Source organism: Sander vitreus, chromosome 1 (genome assembly GCF_031162955.1).
Source record: "Sander vitreus isolate 19-12246 chromosome 1, sanVit1, whole genome shotgun sequence".
Taxonomy (NCBI): Eukaryota; Metazoa; Chordata; class Actinopteri; order Perciformes; family Percidae; genus Sander; species Sander vitreus.
Window position 1 is genome coordinate 6,925,559 of NC_135855.1, and position 17,368 is coordinate 6,942,926.

Genomic DNA, 17,368 nt, shown 5'->3' on the forward strand with positions numbered 1-17,368 from the left:
AACTTTAATTTGAACTCGACCATCAATCAGGTGTGTTTCTAGGACTTGGGGAGGTTCGGGACTTAGCCCGGACCCATTTGACTAAAATGCAAAACGGGGATTGGCTTGCCCAGCTTGTTAATAGCCAGTGCATGTTTATTTTAGCTGCCCAGTTTGTAGATGTAGGTTAAATAGCTATTAAAATAGCTATTAATACCTTTTTTTTTTTAAATCAATGTACACTGGAAATATCTTTATGTAAAAGGAAACATAGATTACAATCCAAATATAAAAACATAATGGAATATATTGCAGTAAGGCTCTCAGGCATTCTGTATTGCTTTCAACTATTTATTCTCCTGTCGATCGACTTTTCTAACTCTATCTGAGTCAGCACACATGTAGCCTAGGCAGAATTTACTCTTTGCTCTTTTGCATCTTTTGTTGGGGAAGTAACCTCCTTAAATGTGCATTTGACAATTATTCACCTCAATTATACATTAATTCATTTGAATGCATTAATAAACCCCTGGACTGTAATATTTCAGATGTGTTTGAGCAAGATTTCTGCTCATGCTCAAAACTTTGTGCCTGGGCTGAACGATTAATCGCATTTGCAAATATATCGCAATATGTTAAAACGCGATTTGCTAATCGCAAAGGCTGCGATTTGGTCATGTGACTCGCGAGAGCAAAGCAGTCTGCACTCCGCAGAGAAAGCATCAACTTGGCACGCTAACGTTACGCCGTACCTTGACCTGTTGTACAATGGCCTCAGGCTCGACAGAAACGGTAGTCCCAAATAAGAACAGTATGTCACTTGTGTGGGACTATTTTGGTTTAAAAAAAGAAGATGATGCGCAGCTTCAGGTATTGTGTAAAACCTGTCTTGCTAACGTTGCTACCTCACGGGGTAACACTACAAACCTGTATCAGCACTTAAAAAAAAACCCCACAAAGCCATTTACGAAATGCCGAACACCAGTTTGTCAAGTAAGCAAAATACCACCCAACAGGCATCACTCACCGAAATGTTTGAAAGCGTAACGTTAACTCCATATGAACGTACTTTAAACGGAACAAGGAAATTACTCAAGCAGTAATGGAGTTTATCGCCGAAGACATGATGCCCCTTAGTATGGTCACCAAGCCTGGGTTCACGGCTCTGTCTGTTTAGCACTGGAGGGAATATAGTGACTTGCACTCGCTCGTCATCTAAACCAGCAAAAGTGGATATGCTGGTTTGCCCAGCAAAAAAGACTTTGAGCTACTGAGAACCATACAGTAGTAATAATAATAATAATAATAATAATAATAATAATAATAATAACAACTTATTTATATAACGCCTTTCATGAAACCATATGAGGGTTTCTGCCACGGAGTCAGAGAGTTTTGGCCGGAGTCCGTGGGATGTTTTTAAGATGAAAAAAGGCAGATTTGGTGATAGATGTAATGCGAGTATGAAGTATACACTGACTGGAGCTGGATCGGAGCGAGAAATTGCTTCCTGTGTGATCAGGATCACTATGGCTGGTAGTGTCATACTCACTGCACTTTAGTCTGCGTTGTGTGTTGCTGTTACTGACTACAGATAATTACGATTAATATTTAGAAAATAATGTTCAGACAGTGATTACATTTAACTTTGAGTTACCTAAATATTTTCAAAGAGGTACAGGCAGATATTTCTCTCCTTTTATTTTCTGCATTTTTGTTTTGTTACTGACTGGAGATCAGTAATATATATATATATATATATACTATATTTTATTTATTTAACTGTCTAGTAAAGTTCAAAGACAGTGTTTAAAAAGTGCAATCCACATGTTTACATATGTTTATTACAGTAAATAATAATCTAAATACTACTAAGTGTTGTAAAGCCATATATTTGTTTTTATATTTCAATGCAATCTGCACTTGCAGATGCAGTTTGTGTGATTTGTTTCTGACTTTTATATGAATGTTTACACCAGGCTTGGTCGGTGCTCAATATACTACTGTGACTGAAGTAGTTAAATAAAAGATGTCATTCATATAAATTCATGGATCACCTAATTTCATCATCACATACAGGCCTGGCCTGCAGTAAAGAACAGTTTCTTTAATCTGTCTAATCTTGTGTTCTTTGTTGAATAATACAGAAGACAAAGAGCGTAAAAAATAATTGCATATTAAATCGCAATCGCAATATTGGTGAATAAAAATCACAATTAGATTATTTTTCCAAAATCGTTCCAGGGCTATTCATAAAACATTCGGGGCTGTAGCCAGGGACGCCCAAGCCTAACGACGCCTCTGCCATCAATCAAATGAAAAATCTTTAACCTGTTTATTGCTTCCTAGTGTATAAATAATTAGATATAGGCTAAAGATGACAATATCATCATCTTATGATTAATAATTTGAGAATAGTCTAACCGTTTATCTCAGGTAGGGTTGAACTGTGGCCAAATTTAAAGTTTTCTAATCAAGATCACTACCTTATTTCTTTGAGTTTGGGGATCTCGTCACTGTCATGTCACAGTTGAACTGCAAGAATGTGCTTTCCTTCACTTCATTGCATCTGAAGGGCTGATTGCGCAGATCGCAGGGCAGATTGCTGCCACAAATTCTACGAAAACTGCAGCGCACATTTGCACAGTAAATCTGGCCCTCAGTGCTTTCTAGTTTCTACAGCAATTTCTATTCATTTGCAAAAGTTGCGTCAAGTAGTATCACACTTACACAAGATCCTCGGCTGCATATAAAAGTCGAAAGTGGTAAACTGCACTTCCAAGGGTTTTTCAACTTACATTCACATTCATAGTGGAAGCAGCATCCGTTATCATCATAGACTTTGACAACTTGGCGCCCATTGGCACAGATGGGTTGTTGTACTGTGGGACAGGGAGTAGCTGTCTCTGTGACCTTGCCATTGGTGCAGGTAGCTGTGGTGCAGTTGCTGACCTTCCAGGATTGTCCATTCTGGATAGGTATCGAGAAGCAGTAAGTTATACAGGAAACCACAGGTGTGTAAAACAATAAAGGATAATGCAACAAATTTTTCAATATGCACGACTCGTGGCCAGACTTGTCTGGTGCACCTGTGGCACATTTGGATATGCGGTGGGATCAGAAAGAATATATTATCATACATTATAGATGGGCGTTCATGATGACACTTTGGAAATAGAGACACCAGGAGAGGTTTGGAAGAGATGGTCTTAAAAGGTACAATATGTAACATTTCTGCATTAAAATATCTAAAAACGACCATACCTATGTTACATATTTTTTAGAGTTGTGTACTATCCCAAATGTTTCCACCAAATGTCAAACCCAGAGAAATCTGTTATTTTATTTCTGACAAGGGACGTTTCCTTTAGTTGCCTGTCAGTGGCGTAATATTACCTTTCACCCTCTAGTTACTCGTAACTTCTGTCAAAACCAAGGGAGTAAGCCAGCCTCCGCAAAGCGTACCTACTATGGAGCCATTTTGAAGCTTATAAGCCATCACCCAGCCGTTAGCATCCCATTGACTGCCATTCATTTTGGCGTCACTTTGACAGCGAATAACTTTACATCTGAAGCGTTTAAAGACTTTATTTGTCCATTGTTTATTTCTAAAGAAACCACGATGTATAAAAGGCTGCATTAACTTGTATCTCATGTTATGGCCCTGTAGCAGGCGTTTTTGTAAAAATAGGCTAACGATTGTGTCATAACCACGCAACTTTCTGTCACATAATAGACAAATTACCGTACAGTACAGGAAAAGCTCGCAGGCAGTTTCAACTTACATTAGCTATTTTAGTTTAATTACTAATGTTAACTAGCATTTTAGTTTAGTTAGCTATTGTCTATAGCTGTTATTCTAATAGACATCACTGCTCTCTGTTGCAAGTCTACTTTGTCCATTAATTTTACTGTCTATGGTCAAAACACTGGCACCCACATGATACGTTAAATACTTGTAACCGTAATACTGCTTTTTCTGCCAAGGCATCATTTTGTGATTAATTAGCTACATGCCACTTTGCAAAACAGTAATACAGCAGATACCTTATTTATTGATACAAATATTGATCCACAATGTGCTGGTTGACAAGTAGCTAATGCTAATGCTTGGTGGGTAACATTATAGGGTTACAACATCGTTCAACACACTCATAAAGTTATTTTTAGTATAACTGTTTTGACCACGGATAAAAGAAGCACTAGGCGAACCCAGGAATGAGTTCACCAGAGACATTAACGTTAGCCGTATAGATAGACGACTAATCTAATGCTAATTTAGCCAGCTAGCACACCCCGGTCTGTCTGCCTCACTCCCCTGGCGCAAAGACACTTAATTTGTGTTGAGAGCTGACAGAAGTATTTCACTGCTGGAAAGAGGGTATTTTCATAAAAGTCGGCAGTCGAATGGGGAAAGCATTTTTTAAATTGGTCCTTTCGCTCAAAAGGTAAAAAACCTACAACTACCAGAATGCACTGCACTGCACCAATAAACACTTCTGCCGGTGGGTAATGTAATGTGAGCATGTTACAGAATCAATATGGCGGCCAGCTGATAACAAACAATCTTGAATTACAGTTAAACAGTAAGCTTAAAATCACTCTCACTCACTCACTCACTCACTCACTCACTCACATAACACTTTAGGTGAGAAGTAGCCATACAGTAACAGAATCTTGGTTTATATTTGATCAGCACTGTCTAGTTTTATAGTTTAGTCTGAGTTTAGCCAGAGTTTGAGTCAGAGAGGCGGCTCTCTCTTTGATCCACTTCTATACATACATATGCGTTTTTCTGCTGGCCTGTATGTAGGGAAATCTGGGCACTGGTAAGATGTAATGAAGTTTAACATAGTTCATTTATACATACTACCAGTATTATTATGATACAAAGTTGGTATATCGGCAAAGTATCCCTTTAGGTTTAACTGAAAAGTCCCCATAGGTGTGTTCCTGTACACTAAGCGGCTACTGGTAAATAAAATGCTAAAATGCAAGTCTTTTGGAAACACAATCCTGAATAAAAACACATTTTATCTATATCACACCTTTCTTGGTGGATTCACATCATTGCAGTCCACGGTAGTTGTAGATGCGGTCGTTGATGGAGTGGGAGAAGAGGTAGGAATAGTTGTGGTGGAAGAAATTGGTGCCTTTGTAGTGGTGCCAATCACTGCAGTGGTAGAACGTGCAGTTGTGCTGGGTTGTGTTGTGGGGCATAGACTGGATTGTGTATCAACTTTACAAGATGCATTGCAATATGCAACATAACACCATCCTAAGCCATCAGTGACATTATACACCAAGTCCCCTGTGAAAAAAAGAGTGGAGATACAAGTTTAGTATACCAAATAAAAGGATTACTGATTTATAAAAAATATATTGTTAAGAGAGAGTGGGTGCTCAGACTGAAATTAGCCCTGCTTGAAAAAAAAGACAAGGGGCTGTGTTACAAAAAGAAGACTCTTATTGTGAAAAGTCTGTATTCTGAGTGGCAACTCTGATTGCTTATTGATGATTCTTTAATATTAAAGAATCATTAATGAGCAGTTCCTGAATATCTCTGAAGTCAGGACTATATAGTAGATAATGATGAGCAGGCCCACACGGTTTCTGCAATTCCAATGAAACCGCAGATTTTTTGCAGATTTTAAACCAAAATTCTTTGTTATTTTAAAAACAATATCGTGTATCACGTTATAAGCAAAAAGATTGCACTAAATTCCACAGATTTTCATTCCGATTAAAAACTGTAAAAACAAAATGCTTTCCATTTGGGTTTGATTATGATTTACCAGAGAACAGACTATACTATTAATATTATATTAAAAACATTTTGGTAATGTTAGTTCAGACGGCAGCTGGAACACAGCTGGATCAGTGTTCAGTTAACTGTCAGCTCTGTAGCAACTTTTCATAGTTTTGTTTTTATTCTCTCAAGTGTCACAGGGTTTGTGTGTGTGTGTGTGTGTGTGTGTGTGTGTGTGTGTGTGTGTGTGTGTGTGTGTGTGTGGTTTGTGGGTCTGCTTTTCTTCCCACTGCTGACTGTGAGAGTACACCTACTGATTAGCTGCACAGATATTATAGGTCCGTGCAACATGAGTCAGGCCTCGCAGAATTGATCACCGGCTATTGCCACCCAATGCATACCGGTGAGATTTGTGTCTGACTTGATCCCGACTTGCTCTGACGTCATGCATACGTGGACAACAATAACCTCACGAGATCGAGGCGCCCGCAGTTTTTAGAGCCAGGCGCTGAAGGTGCTCTCCACCAATGCTGAATTATTACATAATATATCTTTAAGTTCTTTTGTGGGAGATAATTTAATGCTGGTATGTTATCTTTTGAAAATGTCTGTGTATAGGGTAGTGTGTTAATGTTTTGTGTGTACTATTAAATGTATATCTTTGTGAAAATGAATGAAAAACAAACTGTTTGGACAGAGGTTGCATGAATAGCAAAATATGGGAACACATTAATAAAAACAACACAAAACTAAAATGTGCAATTGCTTAGTGTTGGCCATGGATTCTACAGAAATGCTGTTGTATACTGTTTTATCAATGAAAACTAAGCTTAACTGATTTTGACATGGCTATCAAAACCCTACTGGAGGAGACTGAATACACATTCATTGCGCAAAATAAAAATATGCTTCTGTGTAAAATTGTACAAATGATAATGGATGGAAATTCACTGTTCAATCAAATGTTGAATGATGAAAAAGAGAAAAGAAGACTTTAGGCTTAAGGCTTTGAATGTATTAAGGACTAATTTAATTTTAGACCGTGGAATGAGATGAGTAAAAATGAAATACTGATCTGAAAAAGCAAAAACAAAAAGAATCTCTGCAGCCTTCTATGCTTAGAAGGTGTAATAAAAAAAACAAGATTGAGGTAAAAATTTAAAGAAATAAATAATCACTTACCAGAACGGTGTGAAGTCCCATTTACAATGCACACACATATTGTTGTAGTTGTGGTAAACAGTGATGGTGTAGAAACAACCGTGGTCCTGGCTGGTAGGGTAGTGTAAACAGTTGTGCTGCCTGGAAGAGTCTGTGTTATTGGGCTAATGGAAGTTGTAGCTTTAGCTGTTGCTGCTGTAGTTACAGTTGAAGCCACAATGGTTGTTGTTTCCAAAATAGAAGGTTTAGTAATTACAGTTGGTGTTTGTGGTTTTCCTGTGACTTCACCAACTGTTGTCTCTCGGCTTGTTGTTGTGACACCTGGCACGGAGGTGGTAGTTTCAACAACAGCTGTGGTAGAGCCTGTTACTGGGCCAGTGGTGACTTCTTTAGGTGGTTTTGTTGTCGCAATCTTTGCTGTTGTCTTTTCTGAGATTGTTGTCTCTACAGATTTGGTTGTGGTTTCTGTAGTTGTTGGTGACGGTACTTCAATAGTTGTGGTAACAACAGAAGGTTTTGATGTTACAACTGTTGTTTCAGGGCTTATTGTTGTGACACCTGGCACGGAGGTGGTAGTTTCAACAAAAGCTGTGGTAGAGCCTGTTACTGGGCCAGTGGTGACTTTAGGTGGTGTTGTTGTCTCAACCTTTGCTGTTGTCTTTTCTGAGATTGTTGTCTCTACAGATTTGGTTGTGGTTTCTGTAGTTGTTGGTGACGGTACTTCAATAGTTGTGGTAACAACAGAAGGTTTTGATGTTACAACTGTTGTTTCAGGGCTTGTTGTTGTGACAGCTGGCACGGAGGTGGTAGTTTCAACAACAGCTGTGGTAGAGCCTGTTACTGGGCCAGTGGTGACTTCTTTAGGTGGTTTTGTTGTCGCAATCTTTGGTGTTGTCTTTTCTGAGATTGTTGTCTCTACAGATTTGGTTGTGGTTTCTGTAGTTGTTGGTGACGGTACTTCAATAGTTGTGGTAACAACAGAAGGTTTTGATGTTGCAACTGTTGTTTCAGGGCTTGTTGTTGTGACACCTGGCACGGAGGTGGTAGTTTCAACAACAGCTGTGGTAGAGCTTGTTACTGGGCCAGTGGTGACTTCTTTAGGTGGTTTTGTTGTCGCAATCTTTGCTGTTGTCGTTTTCTGAAATTCTGTTGTCTCTACAGATTTGGTTGTGGTTTCTGTAGTTGTTGGTGACGGTACTTCAATAGTTGTGGTAACAACAGAAGGTTTTGATGTTACGACTGTTGTTTCAGGGCTTGTTGTTGTGACACCTGGCACGGAGGTGGTAGTTTCTACAACAGCTGTGGTAGAGCTTGTTACTGGGCCAGTGGTGACTTCTTTAGGTGGTTTTGTTGTCGCAACCTTTGCTGTTGTTTTTTCTGAGATTGTTGTCTCTACAGATTTGGTTGTGGTTTCTGTAGTTGTTGGTGACGGTACTTCAATAGTTGTGGTAACAACAGAAGGTTTTGATGTTACGACTGTTGTTTCAGGGCTTGTTGTTGTGACACCTGGCACGGAGGTGGTAGTTTCTACAACAGCTGTGGTAGAGCTTGTTACAGGGCCAGTAGTGACTTCTTTAGGTGGTTTTGTTGTCGCAATCTTTGCTGTTGTCTTTTCTGAGATTGTTGTCGCTACAGATTTCGTTGTGGTTTCTGTAGTTGTTGGTGACGGTACTTCAATAGTTGTGGTAACAACAGAAGGTTTTGATGTTGCAACTGTTGTTTCAGGGCTTGTTGTTGTGACACCTGGCACGGAGGTGGTAGTTTCAACAACAGCTGTGGTAGAGCTTGTTACTGGGCCAGTGGTGACTTCTTTAGGTGGTTTTGTTGTCGCAATCTTTGCTGTTGTCTTTTCTGAGATTGTTGTCTCTACAGATTTGGTTGTGGTTTCTATAGTTGTTGGTGACGGTACTTCAATAGTTGTGGTAACAACAGAAGGTTTTGATGTTACAACTGTTGTTTCAGGGCTTGTTGTTGTGACAGCTGGCACGGAGGTGGTAGTTTCAACAACAGCTGTGGTAGAGCTAGTTACTGGGCCAGTGGTGACTTCTTTAAGTGGTTTTGTTGTCGCAATCGTTGCTGTTGTGGTTTCTAATTCTGTTGTCTCTACAGATTTGGTTGTGGTTTCTATAGTTGTTGGTGACGGTACTTCAATAGTTGTGGTAACAACAGAAGGTTTTGATGTTACAACTGTTGTTTCAGGGCTTGTTGTTGTGACACCTGGCACGGAGGTGGTAGTTTCAACAACAGCTGTGGTAGAGCTTGTTACTGGGCCAGTGGTGACTTTAGGTGGTTTTGTTGTCGCAGCCTTTGCTGTTGTCTTTTCTGAGATTGTTGTCTCTACAGATTTGGTTGTGGTTTCTGTAGTTGTTGGTGACGGTACTTCAATAGTTGTGGTAACAACAGAAGGTTTTGATGTTGCAACTGTTGTTTCAGGGCTTGTTGTTGTGACACCTGGCACGGAGGTGGTAGTTTCAACAACAGCTGTGGTAGAGCTTGTTACTGGGCCAGTGGTGACTTCTTTAGGTGGTTTTGTTGTCGCAACCTTTGCTGTTGTCTTTTTTGAGATTGTTGTCTCTACAGATTTGGTTGTGGTTTCTATAGTTGTTGGTGACGGTACTTCAATAGTTGTGGTAACAACAGAAGGTTTTGATGTTACGACTGTTGTTTCAGGGCTTGTTGTTGTGACACCTGGCACCGAGGTGGTAGTTTCTACAACAGCTGTGGTAGAGCTTGTTACAGGGCCAGTGGTGACTTCTTTAGGTGGTTTTGTTGTCGCAATCTTTGCTGTTGTGGTTTTCTGAGATTCTGTTGTCTCTACAGATTTGGTTGTGGTTTCTGTAGTTGTTGGTGACGGTACTTCAATAGTTGTGGTAACAACAGAAGGTTTTGATGTTACAACTGTTGTTTCAGGGCTTGTTGTTGTGACACCTGGCACGGAGGTGGTAGTTTCAACAACAGCTGTGGTAGAGCTTGTTACTGGGCCAGTGGTGACTTCTTTAGGTGGTTTTGTTGTCGCAACCTTTGCTGTTGTCTTTTCTGAGATTGTTGTCTCTACAGATTTGGTTGTGGTTTCTGTAGTTGTTGGTGACGGTACTTCAATAGTTGTGGTAACAACAGAAGGTTTTGATGTTACGACTGTTGTTTCAGGGCTTGTTGTTGTGACACCTGGCACGGAGGTGGTAGTTTCAACAACAGCTGTGGTAGAGCTTGTTACTGGGCCAGTGGTGACTTCTTTAGGTGGTTTTGTTGTCGCAATCTTTGCTGTTGTCTTTTCTGAGATTGTTGTCTCTACAGATTTGGTTGTGGTTTCTGTAGTTGTTGGTGACGGTACTTCAATAGTTGTGGTAACAACAGAAGGTTTTGATGTTACGACTGTTGTTTCAGGGCTTGTTGTTGTGACACCTGGCACGGAGGTGGTAGTTTCAACAACAGCTGTGGTAGAGCTTGTTACTGGGCCAGTGGTGACTTCTTTAGGTGGTTTTGTTGTCGCAACCTTTGCTGTTGTCTTTTCTGAGATTGTTGTCTCTACAGATTTGGTTGTGGTTTCTGTAGTTGTTGGTGACGGTACTTCAATAGTTGTGGTAACAACAGAAGGTTTTGATGTTACGACTGTTGTTTCAGGGCTTGTTGTTGTGACACCTGGCACGGAGGTGGTAGTTTCTACAACAGCTGTGGTAGAGCTTGTTACGGGGCCAGTTGTGACTTCTTTAGGTGGTTTTGTTGTCGCAATCGTTGCTGTTGTGGTTTCTAATTCTGTTGTCTCTACAGATTTGGTTGTGGTTTCTATAGTTGTTGGTGACGGTACTTCAATAGTTGTGGTAACAACAGAAGGTTTTGATGTTACGACTGTTGTTTCAGGGCTTGCTGTTGTGATACCTGGCACGGAAGTGGTAGTTTCAAGAATAGCTGTGGTAGAGCTTGTTACTGGGCCAGTGGTGACTTCTTTAGGTGGTTTTGTTGTCGCAACCTTTGCTGTTGTCTTTTCTGAGATTGTTGTCTCTACAGATTTGGTTGTGGTTTCTGTAGTTGTTGGTGACGGTTCTTCAATAGTTGTGGTAACAACAGAAGGTTTTGATGTTACGACTGTTGTTTCAGGGCTTGTTGTTGTGACAGCTGGCACGGAGGTGGTAGTTTCAACAACAGCTGTGGTAGAGCCTAGTTACTGGGCCAGTGGTGACTTCTTTAGGTGGTTTTGTTGTCGCAATCGTTTGCTGTTGTCGTTTTCTGAGATTGTTGTCTCTACAGATTTGGTTGTGGTTTCTGTAGTTGTTGGTGACGGTACTTCAATAGTTGTGGTAACAACAGAAGGTTTTGATGTTGCGACTGTTGTTTCAGGGATTATTGTTGTGACACCTGGCACGGAGGTGGTAGTTTCTACAACAGCTGTGGTAGAGCTTGTTACTGGGCCAGTGGTGACTTCTTTATGTGGTTTTGTTGTCGCAATCTTTGCTGTTGTCTTTTCTGAGATTGTTGTCTCTACAGATTTGGTTGTGGTTTCTGTAGTTGTTGGTGATGGTACTTCAATAGTTGTGGTAACAACAGAAGGTTTTGATGTTACAACTGTTGTTTCAGGGCTTGTTGTTGTGACAGCTGGCACGGAGGTGGTAGTTTCAACAACAGCTGTGGTAGAGCCTGTTACTGGGCCAGTGGTGACTTCTTTAGGTGGTTTTGTTGTCGCAATCTTTGGTGTTGTGTTTTCTGAGTCTGTTGTCTCTACAGATTTGGTTGTGGTTTCTGTAGTTGTTGGTGACGGTACTTCAATAGTTGTGGTAACAACAGAAGGTTTTGATGTTACAACTGTTGTTTCAGGGCTTATTGTTGTGACACCTGGCACGGAGGTGGTAGTTTCTACAACAGCTGTGGTAGAGCTTGTTACAGGGCCAGTGGTGACTTCTTTATGTGGTTTTGTTGTCGCAATCGTTGGTGTTGTCTTTTCTGAGATTGTTGTCGCTACAGATTTGGTTGTGGTTTCTGTAGTTGTTGGTGACGGTACTTCAATAGTTGTGGTAACAACAGAAGGTTTTGATGTTGCAACTGTTGTTTCAGGGATTATTGTTGTGACACCTGGCACGGAGGTGGTAGTTTCTACAACAGCTGTGGTAGAGCTTGTTACTGGGCCAGTTGTGACTTCTTTAGGTGGTTTTGTTGTCGCAATCTTTGCTGTTGTGGTTTTCTGAGATTCTGTTGTCTCTACAGATTTGGTTGTGGTTTCTGTAGTTGTTGGTGACGGTACTTCAATAGTTGTGGTAACAACAGAAGGTTTTGATGTTGCAACTGTTGTTTCAGGGCTTGTTGTTGTGACACCTGGCACGGAGGTGGTAGTTTCAACAACAGCTGTGGTAGAGCTTGTTACTGGGCCAGTGGTGACTTCTTTAGGTGGTTTTGTTGTCGCAACCTTTGCTGTTGTCTTTTCTGAGATTGTTGTCTCTACAGATTTGGTTGTGGTTTCTGTAGTTGTTGGTGACGGTACTTCAATAGTTGTGGTAACAACAGAAGGTTTTGATGTTACGACTGTTGTTTCAGGGCTTGTTGTTGTGACACCTGGCACGGAGGTGGTAGTTTCTACAACAGCTGTGGTAGAGCTTTTTACTGGGCCAGTGGTGACTTCTTTAGGTGGTTTTGTTGTCGCAATCTTTGCTGTTGTCTTTTCTGAGATTGTTGTCTCTACAGATTTGGTTGTGGTTTCTGTAGTTGTTGGTGACGGTACTTCAATAGTTGTGGTAACAACAGAAGGTTTTGATGTTACAACTGTTGTTTCAGGGCTTGTTGTTGTGACACCTGGCACGGAGGTGGTAGTTTCAACAACAGCTGTGGTAGAGCTTGTTACTGGGCCAGTGGTGACTTCTTTAGGTGGTTTTGTTGTCGCAATCTTTGCTGTTGTCTTTTCTGAGATTGTTGTCTCTACAGATTTGGTTGTGGTTTCTGTAGTTGTTGGTGACGGTACTTCAATAGTTGTGGTAACAACAGAAGGTTTTGATGTTACGACTGTTGTTTCAGGGCTTGTTGTTGTGACACCTGGCACGGAGGTGGTAGTTTCAACAACAGCTGTGGTAGAGCTTGTTACTGGGCCAGTGGTGACTTCTTTAGGTGGTTTTGTTGTCGCAATCTTTGCTGTTGTCTTTTCTGAGATTGTTGTCTCTACAGATTTGGTTGTGGTTTCTGTAGTTGTTGGTGACGGTACTTCAATAGTTGTGGTAACAACAGAAGGTTTTGATGTTACAACTGTTGTTTCAGGGCTTGTTGTTGTGACACCTGGCACGGAGGTGGTAGTTTCAACAACAGCTGTGGTAGAGCTTGTTACTGGGCCAGTGGTGACTTCTTTAGGTGGTTTTGTTGTCGCAATCTTTGCTGTTGTCTTTTCTGAGATTGTTGTCTCTACAGATTTGGTTGTGGTTTCTGTAGTTGTTGGTGACGGTACTTCAATAGTTGTGGTAACAACAGAAGGTTTTGATGTTACAACTGTTGTTTCAGGGCTTGTTGTTGTGACACCTGGCACGGAGGTGGTAGTTTCAACAACAGCTGTGGTAGAGCTTGTTACTGGGCCAGTGGTGACTTCTTTAGGTGGTTTTGTTGTCGCAATCTTTGCTGTTGTCTTTTCTGAGATTGTTGTCTCTACAGATTTGGTTGTGGTTTCTGTAGTTGTTGGTGACGGTACTTCAATAGTTGTGGTAACAACAGAAGGTTTTGATGTTACGACTGTTGTTTCAGGGCTTGTTGTTGTGACACCTGGCACGGAGGTGGTAGTTTCAACAACAGCTGTGGTAGAAAGCTTGTTACTGGGCCAGTGGTGACTTCTTTAGGTGGTTTTGTTGTCGCAATCTTTGCTGTTGTCTTTTCTGAGATTGTTGTCTCTACAGATTTGGTTGTGGTTTCTGTAGTTGTTGGTGACGGTACTTCAATAGTTGTGGTAACAACAGAAGGTTTTGATGTTACGACTGTTGTTTCAGGGCTTGTTGTTGTGACACCTGGCACGGAGGTGGTAGTTTCAACAACAGCTGTGGTAGAAAGCTTGTTACTGGGCCAGTGGTGACTTCTTTAGGTGGTTTTGTTGTCGCAACCTTTTGCTGTTGTCTTTTCTGAGATTGTTGTCTCTACAGATTTGGTTGTGGTTTCTGTAGTTGTTGGTGACGGTACTTCAATAGTTGTGGTAACAACAGAAGGTTTTGATGTTACGACTGTTGTTTCAGGGCTTGTTGTTGTGACACCTGGCACGGAGGTGGTAGTTTCAACAACAGCTGTGGTAGAAAGCTTGTTACTGGGCCAGTGGTGACTTCTTTAGGTGGTTTTGTTGTCGCAATCTTTGCTGTTGTCTTTTCTGAGATTGTTGTCTCTACAGATTTGGTTGTGGTTTCTATAGTTGTTGGTGACGGTACTTCAATAGTTGTGGTAACAACAGAAGGTTTTGATGTTACAACTGTTGTTTCAGGGCTTGTTGTTGTGACACCTGGCACGGAGGTGGTAGTTTCAACAACAGCTGTGGTAGAGCTTGTTACTGGGCCAGTGGTGACTTCTTTAGGTGGTTTTGTTGTCGCAACTTTTGCTGTTGTCTTTTCTGAGATTGTTGTCTCTACAGATTTGGTTGTAGTTTCTGTAGTTGTTGGTGACGGTACTTCAATAGTTGTGGTAACAACAGAAGGTTTTGATGTTACGACTGTTGTTTCAGGGCTTGTTGTTGTGACACCTGGCACCGAGGTGGTAGTTTCTACAACAGCTGTGGTAGAGCTTGTTACAGGGCCAGTGGTGACTTCTTTAGGTGGTTTTGTTGTCGCAATCTTTGCTGTTGTCGTTTTCTGAGATTCTGTTGTCTCTACAGATTTGGTTGTGGTTTCTGTAGTTGTTGGTGACGGTACTTCAATAGTTGTGGTAACAACAGAAGGTTTTGATGTTACAACTGTTGTTTCAGGGCTTGTTGTTGTGACACCTGGCACGGAGGTGGTAGTTTCAACAACAGCTGTGGTAGAGCTTGTTACTGGGCCAGTGGTTACTTCTTTAGGTGGTTTTGTTGTCGCAACTTTTGCTGTTGTCTTTTCTGAGATTGTTGTCTCTACAGATTTGGTTGTGGTTTCTGTAGTTGTTGGTGACGGTACTTCAATAGTTGTGGTAACAACAGAAGGTTTTGATGTTAAGACTGTTGTTTCAGGGCTTTTTGTTGTGACACCTGGCACGGAGGTGGTAGTTTCAACAACAGTTGTGGTAGAGCCTGTTACTGGGCCAGTGGTGACTTCTTTAGGTGGTTTTGTTGTCGCAATCTTTGCTGTTGTCTTTTCTGAGATTGTTGTCTCTACAGATTTGGTTGTGGTTTCTGTAGTTGTTGGTGACGGTACTTCAATAGTTGTGGTAACAACAGAAGGTTTTGATGTTACGACTGTTGTTTCAGGGCTTGTTGTTGTGACACCTGGCACGGAGGTGGTAGTTTCTACACCAACTGTGGTAGAGCTTGTTACTGGGCCAGTGGTGACTTCTTTAGGTGGTTTTGTTGTCGCAATCTTTGCTGTTGTCTTTTCTGAGATTGTTGTCTCTACAGATTTGGTTGTGGTTTCTGTAGTTGTTGGTGACGGTACTTCAATAGTTGTGGTAACAACAGAAGGTTTTGATGTTACGACTGTTGTTTCAGGGCTTGTTGTTGTGACACCTGGCACGGAGGTGGTAGTTTCAACACCAACTGTGGTAGAGCTTGTTACTGGGCCAGTGGTGACTTCTTTAGGTGGTTTTGTTGTCTCAACCTTTCCCGTTGTTGTTTGTTTAGGTTTGGATGTGGTTCCCAGTGTGGTTTTTGCCAATGACGTAGTAACAACAACTGTGATAAAATCAGACATTTGCAAAATTGTAAAAGTATTATATTATTAGTATTAGTATATATAATTGTCCACATTACTCGTTTTTGTGTTTTGTTTTTGTAATTTCCATTTGTCTTAAAACATTTCCACCGGTTATCGTGAATATGAAAGCAAGATCTGTGGTTCGGGTGGTTGCATAGATTTTCTTACCTGAAGTTGTTTTTCCAACTGTGCTGAATGCAAAAGGGGTAGTTGTAGGATTTGCTGTGGTAGTAGTTAGGCACGGGTACATACTTCTGTTTATGGTCCCATCGGCCCCGCACTCAGCTATGATGCAGTTTCCTAGTCCGTCTGTGGTGTTGTAGATGGTTGCCCCATATATGTAGGTTTTTCCATTAATGAAGCATGTGCAAGCTGCAGATCAAGAGTATAATTTTTTCAATTTTCTTAGAACATTCACCCGATATATATATATATATATATATATGTATATGTATGTATGTATGTATATGTATGTGTGTGTGTGTGTGTGTGTGTCTACATTAATAAATACATAAAGTCAGTGTATATGTTTACTCATTTACTTACAGTTTACATTGTAGTTGCATCTTATTCCAGAGACTGTACAGGAGCTTTGAAATAGAAAGGAAGGGAAGGGAATGTAAACCATTAATAGAGACCATGGCAGAGGCATTCAAATTCATAAAAGTTAACATACTAAACTCTCTCCCTAAACCAAATTGTTCTAAAACTATCTATAGACACCCCACTCAATCCCTCCAAACAACAAAGTATTTTATGTATAAAAGGCTTGTATAATAATAGTGTCCTCTGCCAGATGCCCTTTCAGGACACTTGACTGATTTAACTTCATCAGTTTATTCATGTCTTTAGCCAATCACGAGACTAACAAATTGGAACAGAACTTAATATCTGCATAAATTTAAAGAAATAGGCAATAATTAGAACAAAGTGAGATCCTTCCCCTTTTTGGGGCAATAGAAAATAAAAGCAATATTCATGTGACCATGAAACAATCGTGTTCCACAGACTGTATAAATATCCCAGAAGTGCAGCAACAATTCAGACGGTATGGTATATCAGGGTGCTTTATCTTTATTTGTGTTCTTAAGAGATAAGTGTAATTCTTTCAAAGAAATTGAACATTTCGCCAGTCAATCATAGGGCTGATACATAGAGACAGACAACCAAATAATGCTTACATTCAAACCTAGGTGCATTTTTAAAGTCACCAATTAACTGGTATGTCTTTGTACTGTGGCAGGAAGCTGGGGGACCCAGAGAAAAAAACAAATAGAACAGGCAAACTCCACTAGGGAGTCTAAAGCCTGCAAAATGGTGTCCACTATGTTAGCTTCTGCTACTGTTTTTTGAAATGATTCCCCCGAAGGAGATGCTGTTTGTGAAGGCAGTTGTTTCTTGTTCACCGACATTCTTAAGCCCATTACACAGCGGGGGCGTGACGAATAAACCACACAAAACTATTCATCAAAAAACTATTCATACCGGCAGCAATGTGAATTGGCAACAGTTGTTCAATAAAAGTTTCAAACATTCGGGCCAGCTCATCTACAATGTTGGTGGCACAGTTTGAGGTCCTTCTGGGGACGCTGCTGAAGTGAGAGAGAAAGTGACGGGAGATGCAGTGTGAGCGGACGAGAGAGAGCGATTGGTGCAGAGG

At 40.7% G+C, this 17,368-nt stretch overlaps 1 protein-coding gene across 1 annotated transcript in view; it reads right to left on the minus strand.

Annotated features, from left to right (window-relative positions):
* Window positions 1-17,368, minus strand: part of LOC144521553 (mucin-5B-like) — a 64,486-nt gene that overhangs the window by 14,670 nt on the left and 32,448 nt on the right. The window contains 6 exon segments of the mRNA XM_078256111.1: window positions 2,778-2,949; window positions 5,028-5,290; window positions 6,911-7,375; window positions 8,633-9,938; window positions 15,896-16,080; window positions 16,255-16,298. Of these exon segments, the coding sequence (XP_078112237.1) occupies window positions 2,778-2,949; window positions 5,028-5,290; window positions 6,911-7,375; window positions 8,633-9,938; window positions 15,896-16,080; window positions 16,255-16,298 (2,435 nt within the window).